Here is a 14,895-nt window from a genome sequence, read left to right as displayed (position 1 = left end):
GTGTCCTGAGCTGCCCAAATTTCAGTGCAAGGATATTGTAGCAAAGATGGATAACAGTGCTGAAGATGAGGTAGCTGGTTTACAAGCAGAGGAGAGGCTGTTGATAGGGCAAAATTGGAGTCAACAGGATGAATTGCAGCTTAAATGCAGACAGGATCAAAAAAGGAGAATACAGGACTGAAGGTGTTGTACCTGAATGTGCGCAGTATATGTCATAAGTTAGATGAACTTGCAGCACAATTGCAGATTGGCAGGTATGATGTTGTTGGCATTACTGGATCATAGTCAAAAAAAGATTACAGCTTGTGGGAAGTTAGAGGATTGGGAAACTTTTAAATACCACCAGAAGCAACTAAAAAAGTTATTAAGAAGGTAAAAATGGAATATGAAAGTTAGCTAGCAAATGATATTTAAGAGGATACATTGAATTGAATTGACTTTTATTTCTTACATCCTTCACATACATGAGGAGTAGCATGCTGCAGATGGAACCTTTGACCAGCCTCTCAAAACATTTGCTTATGATTGAGGTTAGTGCGACAGGACGCCAGTCATTCAGGCATGTTACTTTGGTCTTTTTTGGTACAGGGACAATGGTGGATAATTTGAAGCTGGAGGGCACTCTGCGCTGGGAGAGGGAGTGATTAAAAATGTCTGTAAACACACCTGCCAGTTGTGCTGCGCACATCCTGAGTACTTGCCCTGGGATGTCATCTGGTCCCGCAGCCTTGCGGCTGTCCACTCATTGGAAACATCTGCATACCTCACCCTCAGAGATGGCCAGGTTGCAGATTGTAGCGGTGGCTTTTCTCGAAGGCTCAGAGTTAGCGACATCGAACCGAGCATAAAAGCGATTGAGCTCACCTGGGAGAGAGGCCGCGATGTTGGCGGCACCACTATGTTTGGCTTTGAAGTCTGCGATGGTATGCAACCGTCGCCACAAGTTATGTGTGCTATTTGTTGTGAATCTTGACTTAATCGTGTCCCTGTATTGTTGTCTAACAGCCTTGATAGCCTTGATCGTAGCTACTTTTCTTGAGCTCCTGCTGATTGCCAGCAATGTAAGCTTTATGTCGTGCGGTAAGTGCTGCTCGCACGGAACAATTGATCCAAGCGTTCTGGTTCAGGAAGACCCTGACTCACTTCTGCGGGACAACATCTTAGATGGATGAAGCATGTGACTCCATCCGTGATCTCAGAGACATCCTCATCATGGAAGACATTCCAGTCGACATCATTGAAGTAGTCCTGCTGCATGGAGGCCAATTGGTCAGACCAACAGTGGACGGTTTTAACTATGGCCGCCTCTTGTTTCAGCTTCTGCCTGTACATTGGCAAAGCAGGATCGAAAAGTGATCTGATTTTCCAAAAGCTGGGCGAAGAAGAGTTTTGTAAGCGTTGCAGAGCATTACAAAGGTTTCTTCAGATACATAAAGAGCAAAAGAGAGACGAGAGTGGAGATTGGGCTGCTAGAAAAATATGCCAGAGAGGTAGCCATGGGGGACAAGGAAATGACAGATGATCTGAATAAGTATTTTAACATCAGTCTTCACAGTGGAAGTTCCAGGTGTCGGGTCATGAAATGTGTGAAGTTACCATAGCTAGAGAGAAGGTTCTGGGGAAACTGAAAGGTTTGAAGGTAGATATATCACCTGGACAAGATGGTGTACACCTCAGAGTTATAAAAGAGGTGGCTGAAGAGATCATGGAGGACATTACTAATGATCTTTTGAGAATCACTAGATTCTGGAATTGTTCCAGAAGACTGAAAAATTGTAAATGTCTCTCCACACTTCAAGATCCTTTACCATAGCATTGGAGATGGAAAGGAAGAGACAAGTTAGGAAAGGTTTTAATTGGAGTAAGAGGAAGTATGAAGCTATCAGGCAGGAACATGGAAGCATAAACTGGGAAAAAATGTTCTCAGGAAAATGTATGGCAGAAATGTGGCAAATGTTCAGGGGATATTTGCGTGGTGTTCTGTATAGGTATGTTCCAATGAGACAGGGAAAGGATGGTAGGGTACAGGAACCATGGTTTACAAAAGCTGTTCAAAATCTAATCAAGAAGAAATGAAAAGCTTACAAAAAGTTCAAAAAAACTAGGTAATTATCGATAGAGATCTCGAAAATTATATGGCTAGCAGGAAGGAATTTAAGAATGAAATTAGGAGAGCCAGAAGGGGCCATGAGAAGGCCTTTGCGAGCAGGATTAACCCAAGGCATTCTACAAGTATGTGAAGAGCAAGAGGATAAGACGTGGAGAATAGGACCAATCAAGTGTGACAATGGAAAAGTCTGTATGGAACCGGAGGAGGTAGCGAAGGTACTTAATGAATATTTTGCTTCAGTATTCACTACGGGAAAAGACCTTGGCGATTGTAGGGATGACTTACAGTGGACTGAAAAGCTTGAGCATATAGACATTAAGAAAAAGAATTGCTGGAGCTTTTGGAAAGCATCAAGTTTGATAAGTCACCGGGACTGGGTGAGATATACCCCAGGCTATTGTGGGAGGTGAGGGAGGAGATTGCTGAGCCTCTGGCAATGATCTTTGCATCATCAATGGGGACAGGAGAGGTTCTGGAGGATTGGAGGGTTGCAGATGTTGTTCCCTTATTCAAGAAAGGGAGTAGAGGTAGCCCAGGAAACTATAGACCAGTGAGTCTTACCTCAGTTGTTGGTAAGTTGATGGAGAAGATCCTGAGAGGCAGGATAATCCACATTTGGAGAGGCATAATATGGTTAAGAATAGTTAGCATGGCTTTGTCAAAGGCAGGTCGTACCTTACGAGCCAGAGTCCTGAGAGAAATTATCATCCCAGAGTCCTGAGAGAAATTGCTGAAGAGATAATGGATGCATTAGTAATGGTCTTTCAAGAATAACTTGATTCTGGCATAGGCCTGGAGGACTGGAAGATTGCAAATGTCCCTTCACTCTTTAAGAAGGAAGGAGGGCAAAAGAAAGGAAATTATAGGCCAGTTGGCCTAACCTCAGTGGTTAGGAAAATGTTAGAGTCTATTATTAAGGATGAAGTTTCGAGGAACTTGGAGACTAATGATAAAATAAGTCAAAGTGAGCATGGTTTTTGTAAAAGGAAATCTTGCCTGACAAATTTGTTAGAATTCTTCAAGGAAGTAACAAGCAGGACAAAGGAGAGGAAGTGGATGTCACTTACTTGGATTTTCAGAAGGCGTTTGATAAAGGTGCTACACATGAGGCTGCTTAACAGGATAAAGTCCAATGGCGTTAGAGGAAACAAACTGGCATGGATAGCGGAATGGCTGACAAGGCAGGAGGCAATGAGTGGGAATAAAAGGGGCCTTTTCTGGTTGGCTGCCAGTGACCAGTTGTGTTCCTCAGGAGTCACATTGTTTGTCAATGATTTAGATAATGGCTTTGGCAAAGTTTGTGGATGATATGGTTAGGTGGAGAGGTAGATAGTGCTGAGGAAGCAATGCTATTGCAGCAGGACTTAGACAAATTGGAAGAATGGACAAAAAGTGACAGATGGAATACAGTGTTCAGAAATGTATGATGCATATTGGTAAAAGGAACAATAATGCAGATTATTATATAAATAGAGAGAAGGTTCAAACATCAGAGGTGCAGAGGGATTTAGGAGTTCTCCTGCAATACTTCAAGAAGGTTAATTTACAGGATGAGTCTGTGGTAAAGAAGGCAAATGCAATGTTGCCATTTATTTCAAGGGAAATAAAATATAAAAGCAAGGAGATAATGCTGAGCCTTTATAAGACACTAGTCAGTCCGCAGTTGAAAATTGTCAACAATTATGAGCCCCGTGTCTCAGAAAAGATGAGCTGTCATTGGAGAGAGTCTAGGGGAGGTACATGAGGATGATTCCGGGAATGAAGGGGTTAACATAGGAGGAGCATTTGGCAACTTTGGGCCTGTACTCACTGGAACTTAGAAGAATGTGGGGGGGGGGGATCGAATTGAAAACTACTAAATGTTGAAAGGACTAGTTAGGGTGTATGTGGAGATCATGTTCCCTATGGTGGGAGTATCCAGAACTAGAGGGCACAGCCTCAAAATTGAAGAGCGACCTTTTAGAACAGAGGTAAAGAGGAATTCATTTTTAGCCAGAGTAGCGAATCTGTGGAATGGTCTGCTACAGACTGTGGTGGAGGTGGAAATTGATCGTTTCCTGATCGGTCAGGTCATCAAAGGATATTGCGAGAAGGCAGGTGTATGGTGTTGAATGGGACCCAGGATCGGCCATGATGGAATGTCTCGATGGGCTGAATGGCCTAATTCTGCTCCTATGTCTTATGATGTTATGGAAATCTGATCAAAATTGATGGGAAGATGAATGCTGCTAAATACACAGAGATCCTGGATAAAAACTTGCTAGCCTCTGCCAGAAAGCTTAAACTGGGGCCAATGTTCATCTTTCAGCAACAACCCCAAAGTACTCTGCCAGAATGACTACAAATGAGAAAAAAATTGATGTGCTTGAGTTGTCCAATTAGTCCTGACCTTAAACTGATCAAACATCTCTGGCAAAATCTCAAGACCGTTGTTCACCAGCACTCCCCAATGAACCTGGCACATTTTGAGCAATTCTCCAAGGAGGAATGGGCAAATCTTTCTTCATCACCTGCAAAGTTAATACAGATGAGAGTCATTGATCGTGTGGATAGTCAGAGGCTTTTTCCCAGGGCTGAAATGGTTAACACGAGAGGGCACAGTTTTAAGGTGTTTGGAAGTAGATACGGAAGTGATGCCAGGGCTAAGTTTTTTACTCAGAGAGTGGTGAGTGCATGGAATGGGCTGCCGGCGATGCTGGTGGAGGTGGATATGATAGTCTTTTAAGGGACTCTTGGATAGGTACATGGAGCTTAGAAAAATAGAGGACTATGGGTAACCCTAGGTAATTTCTAAGTAAGTACATGTTTGGCACAGTATTGTGGGCCGAAAGGCCTGTATTGTGCTGTAGGTTTTCTATGTTTCTTGATTAATCCAAAAACTACAAGCTGTAATAGCTGCAAAAGATGGTTCAACTAGGTACTGAGCAAAGAAAGATGAATACTTTTGATCTGATGACATTTAAATTTTTGAATTTTTATGCCTTTCATTCTTTACAGTTTTACCTGATTTTGGGGTTCTATGAAAAAAGAAGCATGTGATTTACAAGTAAAAATGATCAGTTAAATTGATCCAAATCCCTGGTTGTTATACTCATTTCTGTGAATGAGGGTTTGGGGGCTGAATACTTTTTTAAAGCATTTTATATCAATGATCTGGATGATAATATGGATCAGCAAATTTGTAGATGACACCAAGACTATCAAAGCTTGTAGCGGGATCTGGACCAGCTGGAAAAATGGGCTGAAAAATGGCAGATGGAACTTAATGCAGGTAAGTGTGAGGTGTTGCATTTGGGAGGACAAACCAGGGTAGAACTTGTATGGTGAGTAGTAGGGCACAGAAGAGTGTGTTCGACTTGAAGGATATGGGATTACAGATGCATAATTCCTTCAAAGTAATGTCACAGGTAGGTATGGTTGTAAAGAAAGCTTTTGGCACATTGGCCTTCATAAATCAAAGTACTGAGTACAGGAATGGTGATGTTATGTTCAAGTTGTATAAGATATTGGTGAGGCCTAATTTGGAGTAGTGTCTAGTTCTGGTCACCTACTTACAGAAAAGATGTAAATATGTCTGAAAGAATGCAGAGAAAATTGACAAGGATGTTGCTGGAATTTGAGGACCTGAGTTATAGGGCAAGGTTGAATAGGTTAGGACTTTATTCCCTAGAACATAGAAGCATGAAGGTAGATTTGATAGAGGTATACAAAATTATGAAGAGTATTGATAAATTAAATGCAAGCATGCTTTTTCCACTGAGATTGGGTGAGTCTACAACTAGAGGTCATGGGTTAAGTGTGAAAGGTAAAAGTTTAAGGGGAACATAAGGGGGGCATTTCTTCTCTCAGAGGGTGATGAGGGTGTGCCAGCGCAAGTGATGGATGTGAGCTCGATTTCAACGTTTAAGAGAAATTTGAATAAGTATATGGATGGGAGGGGTATCGGGGGCTCTGGTCTGGTGCAGGTCAATGGGACGAGGCAGAATAATGGTTTAGCACAGACTAGCTGAGCCAAAGGGCCAGTTTCTGTACTGTAATGTTCTATGATTCTTTGACTCTGTTGGGGAGATGTCAGAGGCAGGTTTTTTTTCACAGGGTGGTAGGTGCATAGAATGCTCTGCCAGAGTTGACAGTAGAGGCAAATGCATCTGGGGACATTTAAGAGACTCTTAGATTGGCCCATAAATAATAGATAAATGGACGGTTATGTTGAAAGGTAGGGTTAGATTGATTGTAGAGCAGATTAAAAGATTGTGGGCTGAAGGTGCTGTATTTTGTTGTAATGTTTTATGACCTATGATTCTCCAGATGCTCATAATTCCTGGGTGGATTGTTCTCTTTCCACGCTGTGTTTCTGTGACTGTGACTTCCCAGACCTATATTGATCCTGACATAGTCAGTGACTCTCTGGGCAAGATATTGTCAAAGATTCACAGTGTTTTGGGCAAGGAAATTGTAGTGCGGGGCACAGATACAATCATTCAGTCCCATCAAACACATCCATATATCTTATTTCCAGGCTTATGGAATAGTGTGGAAAGCCATCGATCGACAAACAGGAGAGGTGGTGGCTGTGAAGAAAATCTTCGATGCCTTCAGAAACCGGACAGATGCTCAGGTACCTTGGGGCAGGGGTAGGGATTGTTCTGTGTTCATTGTGGAGATCACAGTACTAGTTGCTGTATCCCCAAAAGTGGAAGTGTTTTTCCTAGTCCTAGTCACAGTTGGGTGCCAGAGCAGTTGCTTGTTCTGCACTCCTGCTTCCCATTCCCAACTGCTTGCTGGTTAGGGTCCTGATTTTCTGCTAAGCTGAGGGTACATCTTCACAATCATGCCACTGTGTGGATCTTCCCTCCCCAATCCTGCTTCAGGGTTGGAAGGGGGCTTCATTTTTCAATGATGGTTTGGGGTACTCCAATTCCTGCCAGGTGGGTTTGTCTTTTTCCAATCCAAACCTAAAGAGGATGCCTCCTCCTCAACCTCATTGATTGTCCCTCTGTTTTGTCATGAAAGGTGGAGACAGTTTCTCTCCATTTCCTCCCTGAGGTTCAGGAGAGCGTGCCTTTGCTTCAAAAGGTAGGAGTCCTTTCCTGTCCCCATCCCATTTAGGTTGTCCCTTGATATGCTGGTTCTGTGGTGTGGGAAGTAGGGTTTGTCCTGCCCTGTCTGATCACTGTCTGACGTACTTTTTATTTTCCAGAGGACGTTTCGTGAAATTTTGTTACTTCAGGTGAGTTTCTTGTAGAACATAGAATAGTACAGCACAGTACAGGCCCTTCTGCCCACATTGTTGTGCTGACCCTCAAACCCTGCCTCCCATATAACCCCCCACCTTAAATTCCTCCATATACCTGTCTAGTAGTCTCTTAAACTTCACTAGTGCATCTGCCTCCACCACTGACTCAGGCAGTGTATTCCACGCACCAACCACTCTCTGAGTAAAAAACCTTCCTCTAATATCCCCCTTGAACTTCCCACCCCTTACCGTAAAGCCATGTCCTCTTGTATTGAGCAGTGGTGCCCTGGGGAAGAGACGCTGGCTATCCACTCTATCTATTCCTCTTAATATCTTATATACCTCTATCATGTCTCCTCTCATCCACCTTCTCTCCAAAGAGTAAAGCCCTAGCTCCCTTAATCTCTGATCATAATCCATACTCTCTAAACCGGGCAGCATCCTGGTAAATCGCCTCTGTACCCTTTCCAATGCTTCCACATCCTTCCTGTAGAGAGGTGACCAGAACTGGACACAGTACTCCAAGTGTGGTCTAACCAGAGTTTTATAGAGCTGCATTATGTTACAAAGGAGGCCTTTCAGCTCTATTCTGGCTCCCAGTGGAGCAATCCCAGTAGCTCTCAACAGCACACTCAAGATGCTGAAGGAACTTAGCAGGCTAGGCAGCATTGAGGAAAAGAATACAGTTGACGTTTCGGGCTGAAACCCTTCGGCAGGACTGGAGCAAAAGTTGAGTAGATTTAAAAGGTGGAAGAAGGGGAGAGAGCAACACAAAGTGATAGGTGAAAGCTGGAGGGGGAAGGATGAAGAAAAGAACTGGGAAGTTGATTGGTGGAAGAGACAGAAGGCCATGGAAGAAAGAAAAGGAGGGAGGAGCGCCAGAGGGAGGCGATGGGTGGGCATGAACATCAATTTCTCAAACTTCCGGTAATGCCCCCCCATGCCCCCTCCCCCCTTCACCATTTCCCATCCCATTCTCTCTCTCTCTCTCAACTTATCTCCTTGCTTGCATCGGTACAGAATGTAGAACAGCAACAGGCTTCTTGGCTTATGACATTGTGCTGAATGAATGAAACAAGTCCATAAATAACCAACTATACAAACCCCTCCATTCTCTGCACATTTGTGTGCCTGTCTGGAAGGCATCTATTATATTTGCCTCCACTATCACCCTGGCTGCACATTCCAGGGACCCGTGAAAATTTTAGGATGTCTTTAATTAAACGCAAGAGTTCACCTCATTAGTTGGCCGAGAAGAATAAACCTTCACATATGGTGTATGTTCAGAGTCATTGGCACATGAACAGATAAGGAATGGATGGATATGGTCCATTGGCATCACTGTCAGCACAGAGCAAATGCTGTGTTCCAGCTTTATGCTGTCTGATGTTTCATGTTAAATGTACTATAATATCTGTGTTCAACAAACAAGGAAGGCACAGAGCAGGGAAAGGTGGGTTTGCTCGTGAAACATCTGTAAAAGTCTCTAGAAGCCATTAGTAAGGGAGAAACAGATAGAAAATCAGAAAACCATTAGGGTGCCATGGTAGTGTAGTGGTTAGCGTGACACAATTACAGCTCTAAGCATCAGAGTTTGGAGTTCAATTCTGTCGTCATCCGTAAGGAGTCTCCCTGAGAACACATGGATTTCCTTTTGGTGCTCTTATCTCTTCCCACAGTCCAAGGACACACCAGTTAGTAGGATCATTGGTCACTGTAAATTGTCCTGTGATTAAAAGGCTAGGGTTAAATCAGTGAGTTGTTGGGCAGTGCACATGATGGGCCAGAAGAGCTTTTTCCGTGCTGTATCATGAAATAAAATAAAAGTAAATAAAGTCAGTATGAGTGGGAAATTTTGGCTTGGCAAAGCTACTGAAGATTATTGAGGATCTGATAAGCAGGGTGGGTATAGGAGAATCAGGTTCCTGCACAGACAACAAGGGAGGGGAGCAGGAGGAGATCCTGTAGTCATTCACGATGAATCAGAATCAGGCTTATTATCACTGGCATGTGTCGTGAAATTTGTTAACTTCGTTCAATGCAGTACATAATATAGAAGAAAAAAAAGTAAAAGTAAATAAATAAGTAAATCATTGGAGTATATGTATATTGATTGAATAGATTAAAAATCATGCAAAACAGAAATAAAATATGTTAAAAAAGTGAGGTAGTGTTGATGGTTTCAATTTCCATTTATGAATCAGATGGCAGAGGGGAAGGAGCTGTTCCTGAATTGCTGAGTGTGTGTCTTCCGGCTTCTGTACCTCCTACCTGATGGTAACAATGAGAAAAGGGCATGCCTTGGGTGCTGGGGGTCCTTAATAATGGATGCTGCCTTTCTGAGACACTGCTCCTTGAAGATGTCCTGGGTTCTTTGTAGGGTAGTACTCAAGATGGAACTGACTAAATTTATAGCCCTCTGCAGCTTCTTTTGCCCCTGTGCAGTAGCCCCCCCCTCTCCCCCCCCCTCCCATACTAGACAGTGATGCAGCCTATCAGAATGCTCTCCATGGTATATCTATGGAAGTTTTTGGAAGTTTTTCTTGACATATCAAATCTCTTCAAACTCCTAATGAAGTATAGTTGCTGTCTTGCCTTCTGTATAGCTGTATCGATACGTTAGGACCAGGTTACGTGCTCAGAGATCTTGACACTGCTTGAAACTACTCACTTTCTCCACTTTTATTCCCTCAGTGAGAATTGGTATGTGTTCCTTCATCTTACCCTTCCTGAAGTCCACAATCAGCTCTTACTGATGTTGAGTACAAGATTGTTGCTGCGACACAACTCCCCTAATTGGTATATCTCGCTCCTGTGTGCCCTCTCATCTCCATCTGAGATTCTACCAACAACAGTTGTATCATCAGCAAATTTATAGATGGGATTTGAGCTATGCCTAGCCACACAGTTATGGGTAGAGAGAGAGTAGAGCAGTGGGCTAAGCACACACCCCTGAGGTGCACCAGTGTTGATCGTCAGCGAGGAGATGATGTTATCACCAATCCACACAGATTGTGGTCTTCCGGTTAGGAAGTCGAGGATCCAATTGTAGAGGGAGGTACAGAGGCCCAGGCTCTGTAACTTCTCAATGAGGATTCTGGGAATGATGGTGTTAAATGCTGAGTTATGGTCAATGAACAGCCTCCTGACATAGGTGTTTGTATTGTCCAGGAGGTCTAAGGCTGTGTGAAGAGCCATTGAGATGGCATCTGGTGTTGATCTATTGTGGCGATAGGCAAATTGCAGTGTGTCCAAGTCCTTGCTGAGGCAGGAGTTCAGTCTTGTCATGACCAACCTCTCAAAGCATTTCATCACTGTAGATGTGAGTGCTACCGGGTGATAGTCATTGAAGTAGCTCACATTATTGTTCATCGGCACTGGTATAATGGTTGTCTTTTTGAAGCAAGTGGGAACTTCCGCCTGTAGAAACATAGAGAAACTTAGAAAACCTACAGCACAATACAGATCCTTCGGCCCACAATGCTGTGCCGAACATGTACTTCAGAAATTACCTGGGGTTACCTATACCCATTGCGGTGAGAGGGTGAAAATATCCTTGAATACACCCGCCAGTTCGTTGGCACAAGCAGGATGGGTATTGGAGAAGCAATGGATGCAGTGTATTTGGGGTTTGATTGACAGGGTTTCTGCACAGGAGGAGGTGTTGGGGTAAATACTGACTACAAGTGAGGGGAGCAGGAAGAGACCTCTGCAGTCTGCTTGGTCATTTCTGCCTGATCTGCACTTGACATTGGTTCAGTCTGAGTGAGTGGAGGGCTGGGCTGTGGATGGGCGATTGAATATGCTGGGAGTGCAGGGAGGGAGCGTGATGAGTGGGAGCCTCAAGCCTTCAATTTGGCTCTGTCCCAAAGCTACAGATGTTTCTGTTCTTGCCTTGGCACTGTATGTGTGTGGTTGGGTGCCAAGCCCCTCCCCCCACTGTGTTGCTCCTGTTATTGCATGTGTGGACAGAACATCAACAGGAATTACTCCTGTGTGACTGCTGAGCAATCAACAGAACCCATTAACTGTGTACCAACATACCTTCACTGAGACAGAGAGATAGGTCTCAGAGAGGGAGTCACACACACCAGAACCCACTAACTGTGTACCAACATACCTTCAACTGAGACAGAGAGATCGGTCTCAGAGAGGGAGTCACACACACCAGAACACACTAACTGTGTACCAACATACCTTCACTGAGACAGAGAGATCGGTCTCAGAGAGGGAGCAAAGTCTTGGAGAGGGAGAAGCACGCACCAAAGCCCACTAACTGTGTGCTAAATTCAGGGGCAATGTCTCAGAGAGGGAGTCACACACATTAGAGCCTTGATAACTCAGGTCTATTAACATATAGTGGCTTCACAGAGATGGAGGTTAAAGAAGATCTATAGGACAAGTTATTTTTAAAGCAGAGATTGGGAGGTGCTTGGAGCTTGCTACCAAGGGAGGTAGTGGTGGTAGATGCCATAGTAAAGTTTAAACAACATTTGGACCGAGATGGCATGAAAGGGTGCAGACCATATGTGGGCAGATGGAATTTATTAGGGATACAGTGGCATTTATTAGGGATACAGTGATAGTGTAGTGGTTCGTATAATGCCAATGCAGAGCCAGCGACCTGGGTTCAATTCTTGATGCTGACTTTAAGTGTTTGTACATACTCCCCTGACTGCCTGGGTTTCCTCTGAGTATTTCGGTTTCCTCCCACGTTCTACCGTTTAGCAGGTTAATTAGTCACATGGGCATAATTAGGCAGCACGGGCTCATTGAGCCAGAAGAGCCTGTCAGTGTGCTGTACCTCTAAATAAGTAAATGGAATAATGTGGTCAGCACAGACACAGTGGGCTGAATGGTCTGTTTGTGTGCTATGCTGCTGTGTGTTCCATGTGACTGCTGGCAATATTTCATTCTCCCTGTACCTACTCCATTAAATTCTGTCTTTGTCTCCTAGGAATTTGGAAATCATGACAATGTCGTCAAACTGCTTAATGTCATCCGAGCAGCAAATGACAGAGACATCTACCTGATCTTTGAGTTCATGGGTAAGGTGCAGAGCCGTGGGACAGGCTCAGGGGGAGAACTGGCTGATGGAGAGCTGTTGGAGAGGAGCAGAGTTAGGGAGGGTTTATGTGTTGGTGAGGTGGGGGCAGAGAGAAGGATTCCAGATCAGAGGGAGTGAGTGGATTTGTGTGTTGGGGTGGGAATCGCCCGTTCACAGACTATAGCACCTGCCGTTTCTTCCGCCGGCAGGCACGAGCGTCTCCAGACTGTGACCCTGCTGCCGACCTCAACAGTTCTAAAGATCTTGAGCAGGTTCAAAACCTGGACCACCGCTGTCAATTTGGGTTCCAACAACCTTGGGCACCTTCGAAGTACAGATTGCACAACCTCCAACTCCGACTCCAGCCTTAACCGATGGCACCTCCAGGCTGGGACTTCACATGCTGCAGCTGGAACCCCTGTCTCCTGTTCCCCCACCACCACTCTGCAATCCCGTATCTCTCAGGTTCCACTGCCAGCTCTTGGGTCCACAGACACTCCATCTTCCTCTCAGCTCACCTTCCTTGAACGCCCCGACCCTCCCCTCTCCTCTGACATTACCAACCCCCTTCCTCCCTCTGATCCCAGCTCTCATCTGTGCCGGGTCTTCACCATCCCCTCTGACCTTCCCCTCTCTGAGGTAGAACGTTCTGTCCTCAGTAAGGGCCTCATGTTTGTTATAATAGACTGATGCCTATTATAAACACACTGACTCTCAGAGCTACCTAGAGTACACCTCTTCCCACGCTGTTACTTGTAAAAATGCCATTCCTTTCTCTCAATTCCGCCATCTCTGCCACATCTGCTCTCAGAGTGAGTGTTTTCATTCCAAAACGAAGGCGATGATGTCCTTCTTCAAAGAAAGGGGATTCCCTTCCTCCACCATCAGTGCTGCCCTCAACCGTATCTCTTCCAGTTCACGCACGTCTGCCCTCACTGCATCCTCCCGCCACCTTAGCAGGGAAAGGGTTCCTCTTGTCCTCACCCACCACCCCACCAACCTCGGTATCCACAACATAATTCTCTGTAACTTCCAATATCTTGAACAGGATCCCACCCCAAGCACAGCTTTCCCTCCCCCCCGCAACTTTCTGCTTTCCGCAAGATTCGCTCCCTACTCTACTCCCTTGTCCATTCGTCCCTCCCCACTTATATCCATCCTGACACTTATTCTTGCAAGCAGAACAAGTGCTACACCTGTCCCTACACCCCCTCCGTCACTACCATTCAGGGCCCCAAACTGTCCTTCCAGTGAGGTGACACTTCACCTGTGAGTCTGTTGGGATCATCTACTATATCTGGTGCTCCTGGTGTGGCCACCAGTAAATTGATGAGACCTGATGTAGATTGGGAGGCCACTTTGCTGGGTACTTATGCTCAGTCCACCAAAACAAAGGTGATCTCCCAGTGGCCATCCATTTTAATTATACTTCCCATTTCATTCCAGCATGTCAGTCCATGGCCTCCTTTACTGTCACGATGAGGCCACGCTCAGTCGGAGGAGCAATACCTTATATTCCATCTGGGTAGCCTCCAACCTGATGGTAATAACATCGATTTCTCAGAGCTGGTAATGCCCCCCCCACCTCCACCTTTACCATTCCCCATTCCATTTTCCCTCTCTCACCTTATCTCTTTAACTGCCCATCTCCTTCCCCTTTCTTTCTTCCACAACCTTCTTTCCTTTTCTATGAGATTCCCTCTTCTCCAGCCTGTATCTCTTTCACCAATCAACTTCCCAGCTCTTTACTTCACCCCCCCATCCCACCTGTTAGTTTCACCTATCTCCTCATGTTTTTTTTTTCCCTCCATCTTCTAAATCTGACTCCTCATCATTTTTCTCCTGTCCTGATCAAGTGTCTCGGTCCGAAATGTCGACCATACTCTCTTCCATAGATGCTGCCTGGCCTGCTGAATTCCACCAGTAGTTTGTGTGTGTTCCTTGGATTTCCAGCATCTACAAATTTTCTCATGTTTGGGAAAGTGTCTGTGTTGTGGGGGATAGGGGAGGGTCTCAGTCAGGGTTCGTGTTTTGGGGGTGGGTGGAAGTTGAAAAGTTGTGTCACAAGGGCAATGTTAGGATAGTAGTGAGAGGTTTCAACATGCAGGTCGATTGGGAAAACTAGGTTGGAAATGGATCTCAAGCGAGTGAGTTAGTTGAATGCCTACAAGATAGTTTTTTAGAGCAGTTGGTCGGTGAACTTACTAGGGGATCAGGTATACTGGATTGGGTGTTATGTAATGACCCAGAGGTGTTTAGGGAGCTTAAGGAAAAAGAATGCTTAGGAGTCAGTGATCACAATATGATTGAGTTCAAATTGAAATTTAATAGGGAGAAAGTAAAGTCTGACATAGCAGTATTTTAGTAAAGGAAATTACAGTGGTATGGGAGAGCAGCAATGGTGTGAGTTTCTAGGTGTAACCTAAGGTTCTGCCGGCTGCATACAGTAAGTCTAGAGAAGACAATCTCTGGCCCCAGCAAACCTGTGAGATTGAAGTGCAA

General features: G+C 44.7%; 1 protein-coding gene across 4 annotated transcripts in view; it reads left to right on the top strand.

Moving 5' to 3' along the window:
- Positions 1 to 14,895, top strand: part of mapk15 (mitogen-activated protein kinase 15) — a 177,028-nt gene that overhangs the window by 15,105 nt on the left and 147,028 nt on the right. For 3 of the 4 annotated variants that reach the window (XM_072254350.1, XM_072254349.1, XM_072254352.1), the window contains exons 2-4: positions 6,630 to 6,728; positions 7,311 to 7,340; positions 12,304 to 12,394. In XM_072254350.1, the coding sequence (XP_072110451.1) occupies positions 6,630 to 6,728; positions 7,311 to 7,340; positions 12,304 to 12,394 (220 nt within the window). The remainder of the gene's footprint in view (positions 1 to 6,629; positions 6,729 to 7,310; positions 7,341 to 12,303; positions 12,395 to 14,895) is intronic. The other variant, XM_072254351.1, reaches the window with a different exon arrangement.

Source organism: Mobula birostris, chromosome 3 (assembly GCF_030028105.1).
Source record: "Mobula birostris isolate sMobBir1 chromosome 3, sMobBir1.hap1, whole genome shotgun sequence".
Classification (NCBI taxonomy): Eukaryota; Metazoa; Chordata; class Chondrichthyes; order Myliobatiformes; family Myliobatidae; genus Mobula; species Mobula birostris.
This window is presented reverse-complemented; position numbering and strand designations above follow the sequence as displayed.